Source organism: Pelophylax lessonae, assembly GCF_965119305.1.
Source record: "Pelophylax lessonae genome assembly, chromosome: 11".
Classification (NCBI taxonomy): Eukaryota; Metazoa; Chordata; class Amphibia; order Anura; family Ranidae; genus Pelophylax; species Pelophylax lessonae.
In genome coordinates, this window is record NC_138778.1 from 163,725,299 (window position 1) to 163,752,948 (window position 27,650).

Here is a 27,650-nt window from a genome sequence, read left to right on the forward strand (position 1 = left end):
TTTCAGAAGAGAAAATAATTTATATGGGGATAAAGAATACCAGTACTAACTTCTACATGATAATCACATTCATAACAGTGTTCTTTAAAACATATTCAGGTATAAAGCCAATTCAGTGGTTTGGCAGTAGAGGTTGGCTCTGCCAAATACTTCTTGTCTGTCGTTACATTGTTTATACAGTTTCATAAAGCATTTTGTGATATATGAATGTAGTAAGAATACAAAAGTCCAGCCATGTTGGGTAGGTTTATTTGCGTAAGCCTCAGCGTTTCTGTTTTCCTTTCATTAACTTTTCAGTATGTCTTCATTTTGGTATTAGGCTGTAAAATAAAAAAAAGGCTCATGTTGATTATGTATAGTGCAGACTTGGAAACAAGTCAGGACACTGTCATTCACACCTGTCCTTAATCCTCTCTTTTCCCATAGACAATGATATTAGAAGTCTATGGTTCAAGGTTGACGTTCTGGAGCTATGCTAAACAATCCCCTACTCCTTCCAAGGCTTATGTCATGGTTATTACTATGGGCTCTGACACATGAAAGAGGTAGTTATATTGTTAATATTTGATTATCTAATATTTAAGTGGCATAATATCTTTTAATGGCCCTTTTTACCCTTTTGAACTTTAAAGTTTTTTTAATGCCATAGAACCTACAGTATTTGACAATAAAGAGACTCCAGGTAAAGTGTTCTTGTAGGAACCCCCCCAACCCCCTGATATCTTCCATGCACTATCCTGTTGTTCCGTTGGACAGTAGTCTTAACCCTGTGTACGTTCTGTGTCTGATCATGTCGGAACTTACAAAAGGTTATCTTTTACACATCAGATGATGATTTTTAGGTCTTGAAATTGGCTGCTCAGACCCAACGGCGACATCTTGGGAGAAGCTTTGGGTGTTTATTATTAAAGGCTCAATATAGCATTTGAGAAGCATAGGAGTGCATGAAAAGTAAGTATGGGGGGGGGGGGGATTTTGTTTCCTATAAAAGAGCCATTGAGGTAGAACAATAGGCAAAACCTTTTTTTTTTAAATTTTGGATAGAGCAAGGGAGGGTTATAATGCCATTCCGGAGATGTTCCCTTATTATAGAAGAAAATATGCACACCGCTCAGGCAGTTGGAACTCCACAGCCAACCATGGGTGCAGGACCTCGGATCGCCACCGCAAACAGGAATACAAGAAAAGTGGCCTCACACCAAACTATGGCTTCACGATGAAAGGCTTTATTGAAAATATGGATGCAAGGTACAGCAAATGGATGGTAGACGCATTTCACACGACCCACAGTGTGCTTGTTCGCTACCTTTTCCCTCCACTTCTTGTCCCATAGCCAAACAGAAAAAATAAGAGAAAATTCCTGCAAATTAAGGAAATTTCTTGGGAACCCCCAGCTTCTATTACTTTTCTGGGGACAACCCAAAATTCTGATTTTCTTTTACTTTCACTTTCAATGATAATGGCAAACAGGACAAATAGAGAGGGGGAATCTCCCTAACGGGGGCACAGACAGCAATAAGAACTGACAAGTGTTCTGATCCCTCTCCACTCTATCCAAAACTAAATAAAAACGTTATGCCTTTAGTTATACTTTAAGGGCAAAATTTTAAATTATTTTTAATGTAGAGCTCCAGCCAAAAATGGTTGTTTTTTTGGCAAGTGTAAGGGTTAGAATTTTTATTTCCTGCCACATGGGTACTGCAGGACATTAATATAAATATTCCCCAAATTAAGGTAAATTTCTCTTTCGACAGTTGTCCCCGATGAAAAGTACTCTCTCTAGTCTTCCATTGATAACAACTATTACATTTTGGGCTTCTTCTCACTTTCTGGCCTGATCACAAGAATCACCAAGAATCATAGAGAAATGAATCCCCCCAATGAAGACACTGGCAAGTAACTACTTAAAGTCCAAGCCTTTTCTGGCACTTTTTGTTTACAAGTTTAAATCCGTACTTTTTGCTAGAAAATTATGTATAACTCCCAAACTTTATATATATATATATATATATATATATATATATATATATATATATATATATATATATATATATTTTCACCCTAGGAAATAAAATGGCACTTGTTGCAATGCTTTATATCACAGCAATTTTTCAAAACACAATTTTTTGTAAAAAAAAAAAAACTTTACAAAACCCCTTTATAGTTTCTAAAAAAAATATAAGAATGTCTGTAAAAACTCCCTGGGATCAACATCAGTAGGTGTTGAACAGAACTCTTTATTGGACAAGAAGCTGACCAGTGAACCAAGACATTGCTGCCAATAGTAACTTTAATAATAACATTTAAAATGTTCATTGTGTTATTACCAACCTAGTTCCTCCATCCAGAAGGCTGCGGTAAGTTGCGATCTCAGCCTCAAGACGTGTTTTTAAACTTAGGAGAAGAGTGAATTCCGAGACCTGATGATTGACATCTCTTCGTGTTTGTTTAAGCATAGACTCAACATTGGTAATATTTTCTTGCGCTTCTGTCAGCTGCATGGAATATTGAGCATTTACATTGTCCAAAGTTGCATCTGCTGCATTTTTCTGCAACACAACAGAAAAAAAACTATAGATTATTAACCCATGCAATTAATAATGTGTGCCTTCATGCATGCTAGATCTATTTTAAAACTAGAGTGACTGTATTACACACTTGGACTGTAAGGGAAGGGATGTAAAAGAGATATGACTGTGGAACCATTTAAGTGTAGACACCCTGTCCTAGGCAGGAGTGACTCTTTAAATTTAGCCTTGCTAGACTGTAATCAGCCTAGATGAATTGATAGTTCTATATACATCCAGTATTATCGTTTACTTTCTGCTGTTAAGGAATGCCTCTGGTAATAATTCAGGAGATTCAGAATGGCTGGGTTACTTTTTTCTGTAGGTCTCCCTGACAAACCACTGGATGCTTTATTGTCAGTTTTGCATGCTGGGGGAGGATATAAATATTTGGGAAGATCTTGTGAGCTCTCTCTTATCCCTAAGTACCTGCCTGGTGAAGGGCAATTGTTGCAAGGCTTAACCTCTTAGGCCTGCAGCCTAGGGAGGGTACTCATGTGTTCAAGAAACAAGGCCTGAGTCTGGGGTCTAGGCCCATCCTGCCTTGCTTACCCTGAAAAAGTGGAGCCAATACTGGGAAGGAGCACCAGCGAGGAACTTCAGCCAGAGTTGCCCAAGAAGCTGAAATTTGGCTTGGACCTCACAGGGAGTTTTGTGTAATGCCCAGGAAGTCTGTGCTGCATCTTCTCCACAGTTAAGTGCTCAAGAATCACAGGATATCGGTTTGGTTCATTTTACCTAAAAAGGCATTAAGTATGACTTCCTGAAGTTTACTGTGTTCTGTGTCCTGTGCCCTAGCCCTCTCTCCCTGAGCGTTCAGTTGCTTTAAAGTGACTGGTGCATATCTGTCCACAATCCTACTATAAGTTAAAGACTTCTCCTCGAGGTGCAATCTCAGCTTACCTGACTTCTGGGGGTCCCTACTAGCCTCTAGAGCAGTGGTCTCCAAACTGCAACCCAGGGGCGAAATGTGGCCCTTTGTCTGGCCCTTGGAGCTCCATTCCTCTCACTGACATTAACAATGGGGCATAATTCCTGCCACTGAAACCAACATTGGGGCACTGGTCTTCCCACTGACACCAACAATGGGGCACTATCCCTCTCATTGACACAAACAATAAGACACTATTCCGCCCACTTGACACTAATGATGAGGTACTCTCCTTCCCATTGACACCAACAAGGGGGGACTATTCCTCCCCCTGACATCAAGGATGGTACACTATTCTGCCCACTGACACCAACAATGGGGCACTATTCCTCTCACTGGCACCAATAATGGGGCACTATTCCTCCCACTGAATCCACTGACACTAGAACATTTTCTACTTCTACTGGCCACAGCCTGCCCCCTTTGAAGTCAGAAGAATATTAAACTGGCACTTTGTTTAGAAAGTTTGGAGACCCCTGATCTAGGGGCTAAGGTAATGCTACATAAAGGTGAAGTCATGAGTGTCTTTGAGTACATTACATATACATGATCTTTCATGGCTCCTGGTAGCAAAGACGGTAAACAGATGAATGGAAACAATATCTACACTGTTCTCAGTCCTTACCCCAGATACAGTGCAGACTGTAGACAAGCTGCATGTCAATAAAACAAGGTTTAAACTAGCCTGGCTCTCTAATAGTACTGAAAGTAGAGAGTTACGAGGTTCTATGTACAAAGTTATTTGCTGGATATAATAAAAGAGCTAATATGTTTTGGAAGCAAAGTTATCCTTTAACCACTTCCATACTGGGCATTTTAACCCCCTTCCTGCCCATGGCAATTTTTTCAGCTTTCAGTGCTGTCACAATTTGAATGACAATTGCATGCAACACTGTACCCATATGACATTTTTATAATTTTGTTCACACAAATAGAGCTTTCTTTTGGTAGTAACTTATCACCACTGGGTTTTTTATTTAATGCTAAACAAATAATAAAAAAAAAAAAAAAACAGATTAAAAAAAAAAAACAAGTTTTTCTTTTTGTCTGTTAAAATTTGTTTCAAATAAATAGTCTTTCTTCATGAATGTAGGCCTAAATGTATTCTCCTAAATTTCTTTGGTGAAAATAACCCAAATCAGTGTTTACTCTTTAGTCTGTAGAAAAGTCAACAAACTAATGTCCAAATTGAGCCCAAAGTGTCAATATATTGTGTGGTTACTTTTATTTTCCAGCACTGCCTTAACCCTCTTGGGCATGGAGTTCCCCAGAGCTTCACAGGTTGCCACTGGAGTCCTCTTCCACTCCTCCATGATGACATCACAGAGCTGGTGGATGTTAGAGACTTTGCGTACCCTCAGCTTCTTTAGCAAGGCAGTGGTTTTCTTGGAGTTGTGTTTGGGGTCGTTATCATGTTGGAATACTGCCCTGCGGTCCAGTCTCCGAAGGGAGGAGATCATGTTCTGCTTCAGTATGTCACAGTACATGTTTGCATTCATGGTTCCCTCAATGAACTGTAGCGCCTCAGTGCCGGCAGCACTCATGCAGCCCCAGACCATGACACTCCCAGCACCATGCTTGACTGTAGGCAAGACACACTTGTCTTTGTACTCCTCACCTGGTTCCTGCCACACACGCTTGACACCATCTGAACCAAATAAGTTTATCTTGGTCTCATCCAACCACTGGACATAGTTCCAGTAATCCATGTCCTTAGTCTGCTTGTCTTTAGTAAGCTGTTTGCGAGCTTTCTTGTGCATCATCTTTAGAAGAGGCTTCCTTCTGGGACAACATCCATGCAGACCAATTTGATGCAGTGTGCAGCGTATGGTTTGAGTACTGACAGGCTGACCCCCTACCCCTTCAACCTCTACAGCAATGCTGGCAGCACTCATACGTCTATTTCCCAAAGACAACCTCTGGATATGGCGCTGAACACGTGCACTGCACTTCTTTGGTCGACCAGGGCGAAGCCTGTTCTGAGTGGAACCTGTCCTGTTAAATTACTGTATGGTCTTGGCCACCTTGCTGCAGCTCAGTTTCAGGGTCTTTGCAATCTTCTTATGGCCTAGGCCATCTTTATGTAGAGCAACAATTCTTTTTTTCAGATCCTCGGAGAGTTCTTTGCCATGAGGGGCCATGTTGAACTTTCAGTGACCAGTATGAGAGAGAAAGACACCAAATTTAACATACCTGCTCCCCATTTACACCTGAGACCTTGTAATACTAACGAGTCACATGACACCGGGGAGGGAAAATGGCTAATTGGACCCAATTTTCATTTAGGGGTGTACTCACTTTTGTTGCCAGTGGTTTAGACATTAATAGCTGTGTGTTGAGTTATTTTGAGGGAACAGCAAATTTATACTGTCATAGAAGCTGTACACTCACTATTTTACATTGTAGCAAAGTGTCATTTCTTCAGTGTTGTCACATGAAAAGATATAATAAAATATTTACAAAAATGTAAGGGGTGTACTCACTTTTGTAAGATACTGTATATCTGAAAATTGATCAATCCTGATGCAATGATGGCCTTTTTCTTGAGGCCTAACAATCTCAGGACAGTACAAATACCCCTCATACCCTTTTCGGTATGTAGACAGTCCAAGGATTTTAGTGAGAGGCATGGCAAGTTTTTTAAAGTTGTCATTTTTTGTCATAAGATTTTGGAAAATTAAGAAATTAAATTGGCCAAAGCTAATCACATGGTACATGTGGGCTGTGATTGTCTTTACCATGTGATCACACTGACCAATCACAGCTAGCAACACAATTATTTACAATGGATGGCTTGAAAGAAAGCCATCCATTGTTTAAAACTGTCATGTGACCTGCTGTGATTGGTTATAGTGGTCACTTGTTACCGGCAGCAGGCCAGTACAGTGATCAGTCATCGGCCGTGTCCGGTGGACGCAGCCAGTGACAGATCGTGCGGCTGCACAGCCCCGCAATCCGAGAGGACGTCATATGACGTCCACCCAGATCGACGATATGTTCCCGCTGGCGTCATCTTGCCATAGGCCGGGCGAGAACTGGTTAAAGCAACCCTATGTCTAAAAAATAGGATAAATGCCAATCTGTTCAGTGGCTGGGGGGTAAATTGCTTGCTCCAGGCACGGGTGCTACCCAACAGTGTATCGTGTAGCTTGTCTTCTGCTCCTGGCTGTGGTTCCTTCCATAGACTATGCATTGGCTGTGGGAGAAAACACATCTAGCAGTTGGGGCCACACCTGGAAGTGTATTATAACAGTGACACCAGAAACTCTACGAGAGAGTGAGGGACTCACCTGCCGCCTGCAAGACAGGAAAGTATACAAATAGATTAAACCTAGAAACAGGGTATCTTTAAAAAGCCTTCATGTAATGGAAACACCTTCTACCAATTAACCATGTGTCAACTTTTTATCTCTGATTCCAAGTAAAAACTTGGAAGCTAAGATGGGTGTGGACATTTTGAACACAAATTTATAGATAATTCAATGTAATTGTCAGTTTGTGTCATTAGTTATGACTCAACAGACAGAGAAGTGACAGAATAATGACATTGCTCAAACAAATACTATGATGGACAAAACTTAAAGTGAAAAATTGCAAAAAAAAAAATCTAAATCCATCCTGTTCCAGGAAGTTCCTCTTGAAATCCAAACTTTTTGAAGCTCACAATGTTAACTCATTGTTTGTGTGAAAGAGAATTTACGGTAAATAGCAACTCCAGCCAAAAATGTATTTGTGTAACCTCCTGTCCTGATGACCCCATCCCCTTTATACTGGTATCCCATTGGTTTCACCCTACCTGAGACACAAGCAGCAAGAAAAACCACATAGAGAATCTAAACCCTCTACATTCTTTTCAAAACTAAAAAAAAAAAAATACTAAAACATATTTCTCTTTTTTATTTTTTTTTCTAGTTTTGGATAGATTGCATAATAATTAAAACTCTGGGTTTTTACTGCTATCCAAGGCTCCATTAGAGCGGTTTACTTTCCCCTCTTGTTCTGCTGACAAGGGACAGGGAGTAAAGGAAAATATCAGCAATCAGATATCTACTCTATCCAAAATGAAAAAACAAAAACAAATTTGGCTTATATATATATTTGAATAACCAACTGTGTTTTCCATGGCCACCAATTCAATTCTAGTTTTATGACAGAATTTAACAGTCTGAAACTAATTGGTGGATGAAAATGTCATTTTTGGGGAACATTGATTAAAGAAGACTGAATAAAGGGAACTTATTAACCTCCTTCCACCCGCGCTATAGCCGAAAGGCGGCTACAGCGCGGGCTCTAATTTCCAGGAGGCCGTCTTTATACAGCCTCCCAGTGACAGGCTCCCCGCGCGCTCCCGCAAGCGCGCATCAGGGAAAATCTGTGTCGGCCGTGTCCCTTGGACACAGCCAATCACAGATCGTGGTGAATGGCCAATCACAGCGGCCATTCACCACGTGATCGGACCATGCAATGAGAGATGATCTCATATGTAAACATATGAGATTATCTCTCATCGCCAGCTCTCCTTCCTCACACAGAGACTGCAGTGTGAGGAAGAGGAGAGCCGATCAGCGGTAAGCTGACACAGAGGAATGTATTCAGGGCACTGATCACCAGTGCCCTGATTACACAAGAGGAGAAAAAAATGCCATAACTGCCCACAGTGCCCGCGATCAGTGCCCCCCATCAGTGCCCACAATCAGTGCCCATAGTGCTGCCAGTCAGTGCCCATCAGTGCCTGCTCATCTAGGCACTGATAGGAACTGACTAGCAGCACTATGGACACTGAGTGTGGGCACTGATGGTGCTGCCCATCAGTGCTCATCAGTGCCGCCCATCAGTGCCACCCATCAGTGTCCATCAGTGCCACCCATCAGTGTCCATCAGTGCCGCCTCTCAGTGCCCATCAGTGCCGCCTCTCAGTGCCCAGCAGTGCCACCTCTCAGTGCCCAGCAGTGCCACCTATCAGTGCCGCATATCAGTGCTCATCAGTGCCGCTTATCAGTGCCACCTATCAGTGCTCATCAGTGCGGCATATTAGTACCTCCTCATCAGTGCCCATAAGTGCCACCTCATCATTGCCCATAAGTGCCACCTTATCAGTGCCCATCAATGCAGCCTATCAGTTTCCATCAGTGCCACCTCATCAGCGCACATCAGTGAAGGAGAAAAATGTATTTATTTTCAAAATTTTCTGTCTTTTTTCTTTTTTTGTAAAAAATAAAAAACCCAGAGGTTATTAAATACCACCAAAAGAAAGCTCTATTTGTGTGAAAAAAATGATAAAAATGTCATATGGGTACAGTGTAACATGACCGCGCAATTGTCATTCAAAGTGTGACAGCGCTGAAAGCTGAAAATTGGCCTGGGCAGAAAGGGGGTAAAAGTGTCCAGTAGGCAAGTGGTTAATATTCAGATGCCACCTTGATACCTGAGACATTCAACAGAATGTAAAGTTACTTCTCCAGACCAATATTTTTCAACAATGCAGACAAGACCGTGTATACTACATTATGTCTTAGAGATCAATTACCTTGCTAAGTTCAGCCTGGGATTCTAGTTCCAGTTGTTGGACGGTTTGCTTGATCTCTGTTAATTCCTTCTTGCACTTCTCTAGTTCAGTGGTGTTGATGTGCACCTCCTCATTCCATTCTTCCACCTGCAATGAAAAAATAATAATATTGATATCCAACACTTGCCATTCAAATTCATTGTATTTGCTCAAATGTACACACACTTTTAAACTATGGTGTTGAAGAAGACTCTTAAAAGTCCCTTGGATGGGAAGAAGATTAAACCAGTCAATCTTGAAGGAAATCAACCCTAAATATTCACTGGAAGGACAGATCCTGAAGCTGAAACTTGAATACTTCTGCCTCCTAATGCGAAGAGAGGGCTCATTGGAAAAGACCCTGATGATGGGAAACATGGAAGGAAAAAGGAGAAAAGGAGGACAAAAACAAGATGGATAGATGGCATCATCGAAACAATGAACATGAGGTTAAACAAGCACTGGGAGGCAGTGGAGGACAGAAAAGCCTGGCGCACTATGGTCCATGAGGTCACGAAGAGTCAGATATGACTAAATGACTGAACAACAACAACACACTTATCCTTCCGAACTATTCCTATTTCTTATGTATTGTAGGCATCCTTACCTTAATTTAAAGGATCCAGTAGGAATTTTAATGCTGTACTCAGAAATACAGTATACCACCTACACGAGTCCATAGAGTCCATAGAACCAACAGACATCCAACACTTGCACTTGAAATTTCTTGTGTTTGCTCAATGGCACACCTTCTAATCTAGTCAGTCTGTTCCTCTTTCTGATTTATTGTAAGCATCCTTATCCTAGTTCCTCTAGGAACCAGTTGGCATTTTAATGCTGAACTCAGAAATATATCATCTACACAGCAACACTATGGAGTACAAAGAACTCACAGACATCTCCTATATGTTCAGGAGTCTTATTTGGATGATCCTTTACCATTAAAAGCACCCTGTACTGTAGGTATATGAAGTACCTCCAGAAGCTTTCACTTTTTTTTTTATCAGACAAGCATTTTCTTTTTTTAGATATTCATTTATATATATATATATATATATATATATATATATATATATATATATATATATATATATATATATATATATATTTTTTTTTAACAAACATGTTTTATTGAAAATTTTCTCAGTACAGAAAGAAGAAAATTGTATGTAGTACATTAACAAACATTGCAATACTTTCTTTTAGATATTTAATATGCCTTTTGTATTACTTCTGATTTTTGTGTTAAAACTTATGTATGTATATTTACTGTATACTCTTGAGTTCATTAGGATCTCATAGATACTTCAGCGCTGCAATAATGAATGAGCGTTAATGCATGTATCAATCCAGCCATTTGCTTTTAACATTATTGGCAGGCATACACTCTAAACAGTCACACGGCAGATTCTGTAAGTGTTTTCTGTTACTTTCTTACATATAGACATTCTATTTGGACTGTTTTACCCTGTGATGAATGTCTTATATTGCATTGTATATTTTGTATAATCTGTATATTTGTAATACTTTTCATATACATCATTGATTAAATTACTTTTGTGATTGATCACTTACAGACCGCTACTTTAAGGTTTCCCCTGAAGAAGGAGCTTTGACTTATATCTTTGAAACGCGTCGGGCACTTACCTTCAATACAGCGGTATCTCCATGCCTTATGACTATACGAATTGTACTCAGCTTGCCATACTCTTTTAAACTCGTTTTTGTATATGTTATAATTTTCAATAAATTTTGTTATTATTATTATGTCGAAATAAATTTTCTTGCATTTTTTTACGTACCTATAAAGTCCCACCCCAAGGGGAATTTCTTTATTGTTGTCTATTTTCGGGATGTGGCACTCTCTGGAGTGATCTCCCATGAGCACACTATTTGTTAATGCATGTAGGGTCATGCAATAACATGCATTATGTTAGGGCAGCATGTTAATTTTTAATATACTGCCAACCTACCATAGAGAAGCCAAAATCAGACATGGGGCATTTTTTTTCCAACAAACAACACTGTGTGCAACACATGACGTGTACATTGTAGTATGCTGCACTGCAGGTGCATAAAGAGAATATGCTTGCCACTAATAAATTGTTATCATTGTAATTCCTAATTTTTTCTATCTGTTACTTTTAATATTCATTTCTAATGACCTTCTCACCTTTTTATCAAACCAGGACGCTACTTCAATACGCTGTTTTTTAATCATGTTCTCATACTGCTCTCTCATATCCTCCATGGTTTTGCCAAGGTTTACAGATGGAGCAGCATCCACTTCGACATCAATGGAACCAGATGATTGCTTATGAAGTTCACTTATCTCCTGCATAGGGTTAAATATATAAATCAGAATAGCTTATTAATGGATACCAATGAGGCTTTGCAGAACCCACAACAAAGAACCCACATTAAAGTATACAACTGTCACAGAAAAATCCCATTCAAATAGATTAACTTCACCGTATGTATGGTCATTAAAGGCTCAACAGGAGTATACAACTGTAGCACAGGGGCTGCAGATGACGGGTTTCCCCACTCCTGCACAGTCAGGCAACAAGCATTTTCACTTCCATCTAGACACAAGTACCAGTCATTGAGCATGTTTATTGTTGTTTATTAGGGGAAATAACTTGGACGGGGAACACGAAATATGGGGCTTTACTGCAACAATAAACAGGGACAATTTCCTCCCTATGTACATGATCCTGAACTGTCCTCCTTCCAGGACACTGACATTCTCTGATAATCAAAATGCAAAATCCCCTTAGGGACTAGGAACTCTTAGTCCCTTAGAACAGTGGTCCTCAACCCTGGTCCTCAGGACCCACTAACAGGCCAGGTTTGCAAGATAACTGAAATACATCCCAGGTGATATAATTTGCTGCTCAGTGATTGCCGTACTCTGCATCTCCCCAAGGTAATACTTAAAATCTGGCTTGTTAATGGGCCCTGAGGACCGGAGGTGAGGACCACTGCCTTAGAAAGTAGCACAAAGTGTTGTAGGCTGCATCCAGGATTATCTAAACTCCACTGTAGACACTGATCCCAGCTCTACTGCCTGGAGGAACTACCAGTCCACCTGGCTGCTTCTTCACCAGCCCACCCAGGTTGCTCCGAAGATCTTCCAGGGCAAGGGAAAGGAAAGATTAAGCACAACGCTGTCTTCCTGAAAGGCTTGCTACATGTGGCAGTCTCTCCCCTTGCGAATCCATGGGTGTGCTAAAGTACTTACACTGTCCTCTTTGCTCCCATTGCTCCTTAGGCAAGATTCCTTTAAAACTGCACTGCTGTCAGGATCCCTCCAAGCCAGCCTGAGGCAGAGCCCCCCAGACACAGGGGCCCCCCTCCAAGGCCTCCAACAGTCTCCTCAGCACTCCACCTTTACCTGACAACCTTTCTGGCATGACTCATCCATATTTAAGGGCTGGCTCAGCCACTCTGCCAGGCCCACCACCTGGGGATTTGCCAAGTTCCCCTAAGTATGCAGATCAACTCTCCTGGCACCCGCGCACTAACGTCTAGAAAATTCCTCCAAACTTCTAGAACCAGAGGGAGGCTTTAGCGACCTGCCTGTATGAGTCTTCCAGTCTGACCTTCAGTAGACCCTGACCCAATTTAGACTCACATGTTAACTAGGAGTCAGAACATAATTTTTCCTACACTGACACTAGTTGCACACTAGAGGGCGCTATACAACCTTGCATACAGTGTATGTTGACACATTTTAGCCCAGGTGGGCTTTAGTCATAACAAAAGCTCATGTCAGATACAGCAAAATAAATAGATACCTTGGTTCTTTACTTGTCTTGATCGGGCCCTTGGGGCCCCACTCCTCCCGCTGATACCAGGCACTATTCCTACCACTGACATTAACAATAGGGCACCATTCCTTCCACTGACAGCAGTGATGGGACACTATTCTTCCCCTGATACCAATTTTATATCCAAACATTGTTTACTCTCATTGAGGCCAGGGCATTTTCTACATACACTGGCCACAGTCCTGGCCCCCCTTAAATGTCTGAAGGACAGTAAACTGGTTTGGAGACCCCTGCTCTAGAGCATATGCCACTTTACTTTTTTCTTTCATCTACCAGTGGCGAAAAAATCAATATTCACACTTGAAATAGTGCTGACAACGCTGGTTGGGATTTTGGTGCAGCAAGAGCACTGTGTTGTCAGCCCAGACAGGAAGTTAGGAGCGCACTGGATTTCTGGCAGATAAGCAGGTCTTTTTCTGTACTTGCAGTATTTTTAAAGTGATAAAACATGGGCTATGTAATGAAGACATGTACCGAACATGTTTTTTTTTCTTTATCTTTTCTTGACATACACAATGTTAGTGCATAAATCTTGTCAGTCACACCTGTCCTGGTCAATACCAAAAATGCCAGGTTACCAGTCTGCTATCAGAGGATGTTCAGGTTCAGTGACGCACTTTTTACAAATATTACATATTTTATGGAACCTGATCATAATTATTCAAGACAGAGCTGACAATACAAATGCCATTACATTGTGCTATGTTTAGTTACCACTCCTTTTAAAATATCTACTGGAATTTCAGTAAATACAGCGATGACTGACAATCATGTATTAACTTTGTGTAATTTAGTGATTATGTTATTTTTACCTATTTAAAGATGTCAATAAAGTTGCCAAAATAGGCTATGCCCTAATAACAGATTATACTGACTAAGAGGCTATCTGAGACACTAGGCAATTATAAGGTTAAGACTAAGAATGAGCAAAATCGAGAGTTTTAATTTTGGAGAATATTAAAAACTGCAGCAAAATGTCCTTATTTGGCAAAAAGCATTAAAGTCATAGGAGAAGATGAAAGTAATTTCCATTTTGCAATGGTGCAATGGGCTTTAGTCTGGCTTCATACCTTTGTATTACTGTTTCACGCTATATTGTACCATGCACACCTTCACTTTGAATAGCAAAAAAGCAATGCGCAGTAATGCACCGCCAAGTGTTGTAGTGCGCTGCACCAGGAAAATACTTCATGTGCATTTATTTTGTTGGTGCTGATGCATTGGCAACCAATGCAAAATGAATGGTTTGCCTTAACAAAATGCTGTAAATGTTGTAAAGTTAAGTCAGAAGGTTTTTATATCCTAATGCATTCTATGAATTAAGATAAAAAGCCTTCTGTGTGCAGCAGTCCCCCTGATATTTACCTGAGCCCCCTCTTTATCCAGTGATGTCCACCAGTGCCTCAGCCGTCCGGCACTCTCTCTCCTGATTTGCTGAGACAGCAGGGGCACCATTGGCTCCAGCCATTGCCAATCAGAAGAGAGAAAATGGGCAGGGCTGAATAGCAGCTCTGCATCTGAATGGACACAGGGAGCTGTGGCTTGGCTCAGGTGCCCCCATAGCAAGCTGCTTGCTGTTGGGGTACTGAACAGGAGGGAGGGGCCAGGGGTCTATGCAAAACCAACTGCACAGAGGTAAGTATAACATTTGTTATTTTAATCAAAAAAAAAAAAAACTTTACAATCACTTAAATGTACAATATAATGAACATTAAAGCGGAGTTCCACCCTGGAATTTTTTTTTTTTTTTAAATACCCCCGGGACAGTCAGGGCTAGTGCATTCCACAATGGCTAGCCTCTGATCTGTCCCGGGTTGCACTTACCTGTTAGGACAAATACTTACCTTGAAAACGTCTTGCCCAGCGCTGCCATCTCAGGTGTGGGCAGCTTGAAGCCAGCGAGATTCTCTTCAGCGTCCTCTTCCGCCTTCTTCGGTCCCACGATGCCCTGCGCCGGCCCCGCCGTCACTTCCGGGTCGCGCGCGTCATCCCTCCACAGCTTCTGGGCATGCCCAGAAGCTGTTTAGAAGGGGATGACGCGCGCGGCCCGGAACTGACGTCGGGGCCGGTGCAGGCGCAATGATTCCTGGGAGCTATGATGTTCAGCTCCCAGGAATCATTGCAGAGCCAGGAAGTGACGACGGGCCGCGGCCGAGGAAGGAGGAAGAAGGAAGTAAGGTAAGTATATTTTCTTCGCTACGAGGTAAGTAAAAAAAAAAAAAAAAAAATGCGATTAGCCATTTCTTTTCCAGGTGACCCGGAGCGAGAAGATGGAGGTAAGTATAAAATGAGGGTGGAACTCCACTTTAACAATTTTGCATTTACTTCCCTTAAAAGTCTGAAGAGCGCCTAAAATGGCCCCTGATGACTACAAAAGCTCATTTCAACTTTACAAAACCTGTTTTCTGTCCAAAAAACACAACTTTTTAAACAGCTTTTTACTAGTCTCATTTATTAGACGTTGAAGGCTTGATTGGAGCGCCAGCTGCCACAGTACCATGGTTAACCACTTAAGCCCCGGAAGATTTTACCCCCTTCCTGACCAGGGGGTATTTTGCGATTCGGCACTGCGTGACTTTAATGGACAATTGCGCGGTCGTGCGATGCTGTACCTAAAAGAAATTTGACGTCCTTTTTTCCCACAAACAGCTTTCTTTTGGTGGTATTTGATCACCTGTGCGATTTTTTGATCATGCGCTATAAACAAAAAAAGAGCGTCAATTTTGCAAAAATAACAATGTTTTTCAAATTTTTTTATATGAAATTCCCCAAAAAAAAAAATCAAAAATCAAAATTGTTTAACATTTTCAGCCAATTTGTCTTATGCTACATATGTTTGGTAAAAAAAATCGCAAAAAGCGTATTTTGATTGGTTTGCGCAAAAGTTATCGCGTTTACTAACAAAGGGAAAGATCTTTGTCATTTTTGTTGTTTTTTTTTTTTTAAGCGTAATGGCGGCGATCTGCGATTTTTTTGCGGTACTGCGACATTGCGGCGGACAGATCGGACCCTTGACTGACATTTTTGACACTTTTGGGGTTAGCAGTGACATTACTGCAGTAATCAGTGCTATATATATGCACTGTTACTGTAAAATTACACTGGCAGTGAAGGGGTTAACTTTATTTGAGAGGGAGGGGCTGTGTGTGTCCCTAGGGGCGTTATTCTAACTGTGATTGGCTGTGGCTTTAGGTGTAGGAACAATGATCAACGGTCCTACATAGTAGAACCGTATGTTCACTGTTCCTACACAGGGGAGAATGACAGGCGGCTTGTTAACACTAGCCGCCTGCCTTTCTCCCGCTGTCACAGACGATCGTGAGTGAGCGGCGGACATCGGGTCCGCCGCTCACACGCGCGGGGGGGTCCGTGACCGCGTGGAGGCGGGAGCTTGCCTCCGGCGGCGCGCGCTCGCTCCCCAGAGCCTCATAGGCTAGTGACGTACCGGTACGTCACTTTGCCTGTGAGGGGCTGACTGCCGCAATATATGTACTTGCGGCGGTTGGCAAGTGGTTAAAGTATAACTATAGGCAAAACTTTTTTTTTTTCATTTTGGATAGAGTAAGGAAGATTTACCTTCACTTTCTGTCCCATTGCCAAAACAGGAAGTGAGAAGAAATCTCTGATAATCAAGGTAATCTCTTGGGGACCCCCAGAAATAGTATTCTAATTGGAAGATTTCCCTTCTGTGATTTTTCTGGGGACAACAAAAAATGTGGGATTTTCTTTTACTTTCACTTTCAATGATAATGGTAAACAGGACAAATAGAGAGGGTAATACTCCCTAAAAGGTGCACAGACAGCAATAAAAACTGACAGATGATCTAATCCCTCTCTGCTCTATCCAAGTTATACTTTAGGCTAAGTATTCTTCTTTATTAGATCCCCCTGGATAAAATGAGCATTATATTTTGAATTTGTAGGGGTGTCAATTTAATTTTTGATTAGTCAGTCTGGAATTCAGCTTTAAAGTTCCTGGCTTGGTGATGTCATCTTGTTGTGACCAAAGGAATCCTGCAGAAATCATTGGGTGGAACCACTGAGTGCTGTTGGAGATACAACAGATCCCAGAAGTGTTGATTCCTGCACAGACGTCAGTCAATGATTGCCATTGATCGGAACCACAGTAGACAGCAAGGACAGCAGGTGAGGTAAGCATTAACCTTCAATTTAAACTTCAGAAGTTTAATTGGACTTTGAGGTTGATGATATAGGATCTCATTGAACAGAGATACTCTATCTCTCTCTCTGTCCCTCTCTCTATGTATATGTGGGTAGGCGTTAGTACCCCGTTTAAGGGAGACCACTTACCTGGGTGGATTTCGTGGATGGGGCTAGCTTAGTCCTTAATAATGTGGAGCTCAAAGAGCTTGGAGCAGAGGGAAAAAGTTATCCTTAGTATGTTGCCATGTAAGCTTGGAGCCTTAGGTTTTGAACCCTTCAGTGTATGCCTGGAACAGGCCCCAATGGAGAACCCACCTATTGGGGCCTGGAGTAAGGACAATGCAAGAGTAGAGTGGTCATCCTATGTTAATGAACTGTGCAGAATTATTGATGCTGGGACAGAAAGGGTGGACGTGAAGGGTGTGCTGACCAAGAACTGGTCGTTATGCTTCTGCTACAGTAAAATTGTTAAAAGGCTGTACTTGTGGATATTTTCTATTTCTAGAGGTGTGCTTTAGGCCTGGAAAATATGAGAGGCCGAAGATGATTCCTGAGCAGGACGGTGACGGGAGGGGTCCTTGGCCAACATGGTCATTGTTGTTAGCAACATGGGGCTGTGGTAAGATATATATTCATTGTGCAATGTACCTATGTATGGACTTGCTAAATTCAGCTTTCATACAACCTAGTTTTTCAATCCTGTAGACAATAAAGCAATTTTCACCCTAACCTTGAGCCAAATGTCAATAATATCAACTGCCTAATAAACCAACATATACATATTTTTACCACTGCATGGTTGGTTATGCTTTTCATGTGGATCACAGGAGTGCACTTACCTTTGCACTCCTGTGACCCAGAATTAACCAACAGTGGGCTAAAGCCTGCTGTTGGCTGACGACAAAGAGCCACTCCAGTCTTTGGATCCACCCAGATGCCTAACAGCGGCTGATTTGGCTTTTCAGTGTACCACTGTGAGCATGAGCCAGCCACTCCTGCCTCCTCTTCTGACGGGCGCTCTAGTGAGTGCTGGAGGGGCAGAGCACAGAGTGGTGATTGACAGTCAACGCTCTCTGCTCAGAGTGGACACAAGAACTGATCAATCAGCTGTCATGTGATCACTCAGGCTTACAGGAATTGCATTATAGGTGAGTAGGCGTGTTTATTTTATTTACTTCACGCACTTCTCCTTTTATCCCCACTTACTTCAGCATGGTTCTTCTTGAGGTAAGCCAGCTCCTCATTCAGATTCTCTGTTTGCGTTTCAAGCTCAGCCCTGGCAAGAGTGAGCTGATCTATAGCTTTACGCAGGTCAAAGGTGTCTTTTTCTGTTAAGAAACGGAGAGCTTGCTCATTCTCAAACCTGGGAAAGAAATTGTCTGGTTACAAATGCTACAGTATAGTTCTAAAACAATCTTTTTTTCCTTCAGCAACTACAATTTATCCATGCATAATTTTTTGACTCTGCGTGATATCGGTTTTCATTTCGAAAATGGAAGGCAAAGCATCATATTAAAGAAATAGTTCAGTAGTAATCCCCCAGTACATGCATTGCAATACATTGTGAAAGTAACAAATATTACTTTTAAATTCAGATCAAAGTGCCCTGATATCTATTTCTAAAGGTACAAACTAGGCAGAGGAATTCCTGCAGATGCTTTAGATTTCTGGTGCCCAACCTGTGACCCGAGTGCCACATGTGGTCCTTTGGTACTTATTGTGCAGCCTTGTGTTCCAGCTGCTAGTAGTGGAAGCACTGATTTGCATTGATTCTTGAGGTCTCATGTAACATATCCACAGTTTCTCACAGTCTCCTGCAGGGTGTCTCCAGCTTTCAACTACATCTGTCTCTTATCATATTCAGAATTGTGTCATCAGTCTCTGACAATCCTCTGCAGCACACAATATATATTTTGTGCAGCTCCCATAGGATCTCAGGGGCTACAGTTGAGGTCCCCTATTTCTAGTAAGTTGACCACCACTGCTCTAGATGGGAGCAGACTGTGAAGACAGCCAATTTCTGTGCGTAGGAGAAGATACAGCAATGTTTTGATGTTAGTGGAATGTTCCACCTCTGCTGCCTAGTTTTGGGCCAACGATTCAGCCTAAGCATGGGATTGGGCTGAACATTGGCTGTTCTCCCCAAAACACCCAAAATTGTAGGACATTCGGCATGTGTTCACTGCACAGTGCATTCTGCGCCCTAATTGGGCAAAGCTTTGCCCAATCCTTAGCAAAATCCTGGTATGGATTTTAAGGGGAACCCCACACCAAATTTAAAAAAAAAAATGGCGTGGGGTCCCCCTCAAGATCCATACCAGACCTTTATCTGAGTGTGAAGCCTGGCAGACCAGGGAAAGATGATTAACCCCCCCCCCGCTCCTAAACCATACCCCAGGCCACATGCCCTCAACATGGGGGGTGGGTACTTTGGCGCCAAGGGCTCTGAAGCACCCCAAAGCACCTTGTCCCGATGTTGATAGGAACAAGGGTCTCTTTGAGCAGGGGGCTACTTGGTCTCTGGAAGCCCCCTTTAAGAAGGGGTGGGTGGGTTCCCACACACATTTTTTCTTTCTTTTTCTTTTTTTAAATACCCGGGTGCTGTCAATTGTAACCACCAGTTAACCTAAATGTGATTTGACTTGTTTTTTTTTTCTTTAGATACAGTATGTCATTTTTGGTGCAGCATGTTCTATACCCACTAGGCACTATATTTAAAGAAATTTTTCAGTTTTTATTGTTTCACTTTAAGCATCATTAAAATCAGTGCTCCTGAAAAAAAAAAAACAATTGTTTTTAAAAACTTTTTTTGCATTGATACATGAGCCCCATGGGCCCCATATCTGGACCCCCATACCCCTTTATGGCCAATTACTTGCTTATAAGCCTTCAAAATTGGCACTTTTGATGTCTCATGTTCGGCTCCCATAGACTCAAAAGGAGTTTGCAGGCCAGGGCGAAACTTTTCTTTGTATAAGCAGCACTAGAGATGGGCCAAACACTCCCCCTGTTCGGTCTGCAGCAGAACTCCCGAACAGAGGAGTGTTTGGCCCATCTATACTGCTGCCTATACAAAGCCATGGGATCAATTCATTGTGTTTGCACCGCTATGATCCATAGTGATCTGGGCAAAATTTTGTACCTAATTTATCAATAATTTCTGTTGAAGAGCAATAATGTAAAAGGTATTCACTTTTCAATTACTCCCATGTTTCTACAATCAACCAGTGTGGAAAAGAACCTTGTATGCCCTTGTTAAAATATACACAGGGCTAGGGACTCTTATCCTACCTCTATGTGACACATTTGGGCCAATTACAAGGCACCAGTGCTGTTACCTAAGAGGGAAGGCAGTGAGACATATGCTACTCCATAACCAGAAGTACTAAATGTGTTTTTTTCTCCTGGCAACTACATTGTGTAGGGGGGGAGGGGTGAAAAAAAGGTGTGCAGGGAGGCCTTATACCCAACCTCTTGATTTCCCTCTTATGGGTAAGTTGATTTGCTTTAAGTTAGCAAATTCACAGGGGTGAATAAAGATCAAATTTTCCTTACTTTATTCGGAAGTCATCAGCTGCCAGCTTGGCATTGTCTATCTGGAGTGTTATGCTGGCATTTTCCACAGTGGCTGTTATGATCTAGCATGATGAAGCAAATTAATTCATTATTAAATTATGAATTCATGGATAAACAACATATACATCAACTGAAATGAACAAATCATATATTTGGCTACATTTAGTAATTTAGTAATAAAACTCAATAGATATCTTCAAACTTAAGGCACTGATAGACATTGGTTAGCATTATCAGTTGGATCGGTGAAGATATATTAGACACCCTCAAAGAGCCCTGCACAACCATGATTAGGGAAGAAAGTGATTGGAAATGTTGGGAAATGTTGTCCAACTGCTACTATTTCCGTTGAGATAATCCCGCAACTAGATAGGAAGCTATTTTTCCATTTGTTCCTCGATCGGCTCAACGCTAACAATTATGCCAACTGACCAGTTCTTCTTACAGCCAAAAGTATCAAAGCTAGCAGTCACGTCTTGGATTTCTAACTGACAGTGTCTTTTTAGGTTGGCCAAGAACACTTTCCCCTTCAGGCCAAAGAGACGGTGTTATTTTAAAGCCCCCCCAACCCATTGATACTTACTACTCCAGCAATCCCCACTGCTCTGTCCTTTGCCACAAAATACCCTGTCCTGAATATGGTGAAATATGTGACCTTCTCCAAAGATGCAGGCTACTGAGGCCAAGCACTGTTACATAATCAAGAGGGTGACGGCACTACTCCCTCTTGGCTTGACATCAACCAAAGCCAAGTATTCTGGGCATTGCTGTGATTGAGCGGATCCGAGGAGAGTGCTGGAGTGGTATGAATCAGTTGATCGGGAAAGAGGAAGATTTACACAGGCACTGTCACTTTGCCCTCTGCGGGCCTAGAATAGATAAAGTAATATTATATCTTTACAACAGTCATTCCTTATGATTGCACTGTGGAGGGAAAATGCAATAACTGATTGGGATTTTCATGGCCACAGTCTACATTTTCCTCCAAACAATTAAAGGTATTTTTCTTAGGAACAATTGCGTTCCCACATCTGGATGCCATCCATAATCTGTGATTACCCTTGAACTAAAAAGTTTGCCAGATCCACGAGCAAATACTTCAGAATGTTGTGTATTATCTAAAGTGGTAGAAAAAGAAACTTGCTACCAGGAAGGCTTTTATTGCAGAATCGTCTCTGTATGTCTCCTCTGATAAAAGGGTCTTACGCACCTGCTAGCAGGTTTTTAAAGATTGTAGAATGAACTGCACATGCACAGCACAGTGTACAGTCTTGGCATTCCTTGTTGATGGGATGCATTAACTCCCTGGCACATGTGCGGGAGTTAGGCTTCATTTACATGGCAGCCAAGGGGTGGTGAAATAGGCTGTGGTTTTACCACCCCCCACCAAAAGCGGCCATGTTATTGCACACTGCTGCAGTTGCGGCAATGCAAAATTCATGCAACAGATTGCATTTGGAAGGCAGTCCTGCAGCCAAATGCAAGCTTTTTTTAACTGACTTTATCCAAAATTCAGTATATAATATAATTAGCATACAAAAATTTGTTTTATCAAGGACACAACAAACACTTTCCAGTACTTAAGTCATTTTAACCCCAAATTTATCAAGAGAGAAAATGGCATTATTTAATAATCAAAGATCTAATTTCTTTGTAACAAAATTAAATGGCAAAGAAAACAAAACATAATAAAACTCTTTCAAAGCACTACAAAAATCAATTAAACGAAGTGTATTCCAGAGTCTGAACCACTTCAAATGGAAGGATTATGGTGGTGCTTGTAAAGCTGTCATGTAGATACTATACTGTATATTGCAATTAAAAAGCTTAGTGGTTTTTCAAAGAAAAAAGTAGCCAACAGCATTTTACCAACTATGGTATGATAATAAAACATTATTATGCTTTACAAGATCGTTCTACAAACTCTAAGACCTTAAGGTATATGTACTAGAAATGGAATTGTGTCCCCTGTATTCCGAAAATGTATTGTTACAGAATGTATGGCACCTACAATATTTCTGAAATGCTAATTACAGCATATGAATGAGCAAGTGTTCAACCATTTTCTTTTTGGTTTTAATAGTTTGAGGAGCTTAAAAAAAAAAAAAAAAAAAAAAAAAATGCCAATAGAATATATTATTATCTGGAAAAATGTGAATCTGAAAAAAAAAAAAAACTCTAAAATCCCATCCCATCCCTGCATACCTCCAGGCTATAGCAAATTCCTATTTGTAATATTGAGTTTGAATGGGTAGAATTATGGAGAACTTGATACCCAAAATAAACCTTTTCATTCACTAATCATGTTAACATACCTTTGCTTTATCCTCATAAATACCTACATCAGCTGTTTCAGACACAATCTTTCCTTCCCCAAAACATGTAGCCCAACAAGACAAAACAGTTTGTTACTGATATGTAAATGTTGACTTTTTGTCAAAAGTCAGTAGCAAAGCCTTCCTCTCCTGCTCTGACCATTTTCCCGAGTGGCTGACATAAATCTACTGCTCCTTTCCCGCTAAAATCAGTGATGATTATCACAGGAGGGACAGAGGTTTCTATGACTCCCCAACTTTTTCTTATCCATGTCCTGTGAAAGACAAGGAGGTCTGAGATGTCATGGTTTGTCCTGATAGCAGACTTTTTCTTTTTAAAGGACGAGATGGTGATGCCAAATGGTCTTGATGCACACACTGGAGCTGAGTTTTTATTCACTGACCATACACTGGTGTGTTGATTATAAACTGAAATGCAATTTTGGGAAAAATTCCCTTAGGGTCCATGCACACTGGCTTAAAGAAAACACTACTTCTAGAGGAGTTTGACGTTTTGCTTATAGAAGCAACTAATGTTATACTATGTGTCCATGCACATTAGGTCATTTAGGTCAGGTATATTTTAAGCTTAGTGTTTTGAGGCAGAAAAAAACCCTTCTCCTTAGTGTTTTCGAGAGCAGTTTTCTGGCAGAAAAAAAAAAAAAAAGCGATCCTAAACACTAGTACAAAAACGCTCATAAAATTTGTGTTTTTTTCTGCCATAAGCACTATCATTTTTTAAGCCAGTGTGCATGAACCCTTAACCTCTTTACCCCCGCTCACTGTGCCTCTACTGCGGCACAGTGGCCCGTTCCCGTCCAGCGACGTAGACTTACGTCACTGGACTCCTCCCCTTGTGGGCGGTGCTCGCGCACCGCCGGAGGCTCGCTCCCGCTGTATTCAGTCACAGCGGGAGTCGGGCCAGGGGAGGAGCAGCAGTGATCACCGCTGCTCTTCCCCCGACCGTCGGGGAATCGAGTGTGGAGATCCGCCCGCTTGTGTAAACAAAGCGGGCGGATCTCCTAAGTGACAGACAGTGACAGATTGCAGGGTTCAGCATAGCTGAACCTGCGATCTGTCCCTGTGTCACTCAGTAACCTCCCCCCACACACGTTAGTAAGCACCAGGCATACATTAACCCCTCCCTCTCCAATAAAACAAACCCCTTCCCTGCCAGTGTCATTTACAGTAACAGTGCATATATATATAGCACTGATTACTGCAGTAATGTCGCTGGTTCCCCCTAAAAGTGTTAAAAATGTCAGTCAAGCTTCCGATCTGTCCGCCGCAATGTCGCAGCCCCGCAAAAAAAATCGCAGATCGCCGCCATTACTCGTTAAAAAAAAAAACACCAAAAATGACAGAAATCTTTCCCTTAGTTAGTAAACGCAATAACTTTTGCGCAAACCAATCAAAATACGCTTATTGTGATTTTTTTTTACCAAACATAGGTAGCAAAAAACAAATTGGCCAAAAATTTAAAAAAATTTTGATTTTTACATTTTTTGGGGGGAATTTCATATAAAAAATGTGAAACATATTGTTATTTTTTCAAAATTTACGCTCTTTTTTTGTTTATAGCACAAAAAGTAAAAATCGCACAGGTGATCAAATACCACCAAAATAAAGTTCTGTTTGTGGGAAAAAAAGGACGTAAATTTCGTTTGGGTAAGGCATCGCACAACCGCGCAATTGTCAGTTAAAGTCGCACAGTGCCGAATCGCAAAAAGTGGCCTGGACGTAAGACAGCAAAATCCTCCGGTGGTAAAGTGGTTAAAATGACCCTGTTGCTATTTTTAAAACCTGAAATCAGCAACTCCCTGCAAAACAGTTAATAACTGTTCTGCTGTTCACACTGCAGAACTATGCAGAGCTTATTGAATCCTGCTTTAAAAAAGAAAACTTCTATGTTCAAAACTCTCATGATTGTAGAATGTTGGTATTCCCAACTCTGCTCTGTGGTTCCATCCATCAGTTACAACATTACTACAGAGAAGTGAGAAAATCCCTTCTTAGATAATTGTTAGCAGAACCGATCTCAAGATTTCCTCTTTATCTTCTACTCTTCTGGAGAAAACTCAAAATTTTGGATTGTCCCTCACTTTCAATCGCTGTGATAATGGTGACCAGGACACCAGGAGAGGGAAAAACTCAACCTCAGGAGTTATTACAACTTACAACTCTATTCAAACCTACAAAAAATAAATTTTTGCCTTGTTTTTCTGATGGTACATAAAGCACCATGGGAGTGATTTTATGGGAGGAATGGGAAGTTGAGCCTCAAGGGAATCAAATTGGCTTTGCGAAGGTAAAATATTAGCAGGTATCTTTATTATACAAAGTATTATTCATTGCCACAGCTACTATAAAATTATCAGATTGGTAGATGTCATATCAAGAGTTATTATATCACAAAATGTAGGGAAAATTATGCTAGACAGAGCTTATGAAATAGCCCCCCCCCCCCCTGCCCAATTTCTATTTTTGAGATTCATCAGCCTAAGAGGTTCTTTGGAGGTTACAGAATCATTTGGGTTTCTAAATCTAAAAGACTTAAAGCACAACCAAAGGCAAAACTTTTTAATTTTAATTTTGGATAGAGCAAGGGAGGGTTATAACTTCTGTCAGATTTTTTTTTCATCATCTGCGTACATTTGCGTACATATGCCTTCACTTCCTGTCTCTTGGCCAAAAAGGATGTGAGAAAAAATCTCTGCAAATTAAGGTAATTCCTTGGGGACCCCCAGCTCACCAGAAATAGCACCCTCATTGGAAGATTTCTCATCTATTACTTTTCTGGGGACAACTGAAATTTGGGGATTTTTCTTTTAGTAATGATGGTAAACAGGACAAATAGAGAGGGTGAATCTCTTTAACCACTTGCCGACCACTCACTCGAGCTCTACTGCGGCAAAGTGGTTAGTACATTGCTGGACTCCTCCCCTTGTGGGCGTCGCACGCGCGCTGCCGGAGGCTCGCTCCCGCTGTATTCAGTCACAGTGGGAGTCGAGCCAGGGGAGGAGCGGCAGTGATCACCGCTGCTCTTCCCGATCGTTAGGGATCGAGTGTGGAGATCCGCCCGCTTGTGTAAACAAAGCGGGCGGATCTCCTAAGTGACAGACAGTGACAGATTGCAGGGTTCAGCATAGCTGAACATGTGATCTGTGCCTGTGTCACTCAGTCACCTCTCCCCATACACGTCAGTAAGCACCAGGCATACATTAACCCCTCCCTCTCCAATAAAATTAACCTCTTCCCTGCCAGTGTCATTTTTACAGTAACAGTGCATATTTATAGCACTGATTACTATAGTAATAATGTCACTGGTACCCCCAAAATTGTCAAAAATGTCAGTCAAGGGTCCGATCTGTCCGCCTCAATGTCGCAGTCCCGCAAAAAAATCGCAGATCGCCGCCATTACTCGTTAGAAAAAAAAAACACCAAAAATTACAAAAATCTTTCCCTTAGTTAGTAAATGCAATAACTTTTGCGCAAACCAATCAAAGGACGCTAATTGTGATTTTTTTTTTTACCAAACATAGGTAGCAGAAAACAAATTGGCCAAAAATTTTTAAAAAAATTAGATTTTTACATTTTTTTTTTTGGGGGGGGGGGGGGGATTTCATATAAAAAAATGTGAAAAATATTATTTTTTCAAAATTTACACTCTTTTTTGTTTATAGCGCAAAAAGTAAAAATTGCACAGGTGATAAAATACCACCAAAAGTAAGCTCTGTTTGTGGGAAAAAAAGAACGTCAATTTCGTTTGGGTATGGCGTCGCACGACCGCGCAATGGTCAGTTAAAGTCGCACAGTGCCGAATCGCAAAAAGTGGCCTGGACGTAAGACAGCAAAATCCTCCGGTGGTAAAGTGGTTAATGGGGGCACAGACAATGATAAAAACTGACAGGTGTTCTAATCCCTCTGCACTCTATCCAGAACTAAAACTCAACTTTGCCTTTAGTTATACTTTAACACCACTGACCTATGCCCCACATACTCTGTATAGTCTATTCAGGGAGTAGCAGGTAATATTTCTAACCTTCTTCATACATCAGTATTATAATCCAAAACCGTTAAAATAAAATTGAGTTACCTGATTTTGCAGATCCCTTAAAACCTGAAAATGATGGTCATCATTTCTTTCCAAGTTCCCAGTATTCTTGCTGTACCAATCTCTAATTTGTGCCTCTAGATGGGCATTCGAATTTTCCAAAGAGTGCACTTTATCTATGTAGGAGGCTAGTCGGTCATTCAGATTCTTCATGGTCTCCTTTTCATTCCCAAAAATTCTATTTTCTTGGGTTCTGAGCTGTAGGTGACCCCCTGTAGTCACTGTGTTGTGTGAAGTAGCAGAAATTCTGGTGCCCAGACCTCCTGCTCCAGCATAAACACTCGAAGCATACCCACCTGCTGATACTTTTCTGTAACTTATTCCACCAATGCTGGAGCCCTGGGCAGAGCCAGCTTTAACAGTGGTCACCTTCTTGAAACCAACTTGACTGTACATTTTCTAAAAAAAAAGATAAAAATAGGCAAATACCAAGCTCTTTTTTGGATATACCAGAAGTAAGACTTCTTTGGGCGACTGTGGTTACCTAACTTTAGACTAACTGAATTTAAATGGTCAGTTTTCCATGGTATGTTTAAACAATGATAAGTTGACATGTATCATTGTCTGGTGGTGTCATCTCCTGTAGGTCACTGGTCTGTATCGAG

The 27,650-nt window shown here is 41.3% G+C and overlaps 1 protein-coding gene across 1 annotated transcript; it reads right to left on the bottom strand.

The window, feature by feature from the left end:
* Nucleotides 1-27,542, bottom strand: LOC309566827 (keratin, type I cytoskeletal 19-like). The gene is made up of 7 exons (XM_082272144.1): nt 27,028-27,542; nt 20,596-20,678; nt 18,247-18,403; nt 11,217-11,378; nt 9,026-9,151; nt 2,332-2,549; nt 1-320 (listed from the first exon to the last, which is right to left on the bottom strand). The coding sequence occupies exons 1-7, from the start codon at nt 27,439-27,441 to the stop codon at nt 305-307; spliced, it is 1,176 nt and encodes a 391-aa protein (XP_082128270.1). The 5' UTR covers nt 27,442-27,542; the 3' UTR covers nt 1-304.
* Nucleotides 27,543-27,650: the final 108 nt, after the last annotated feature.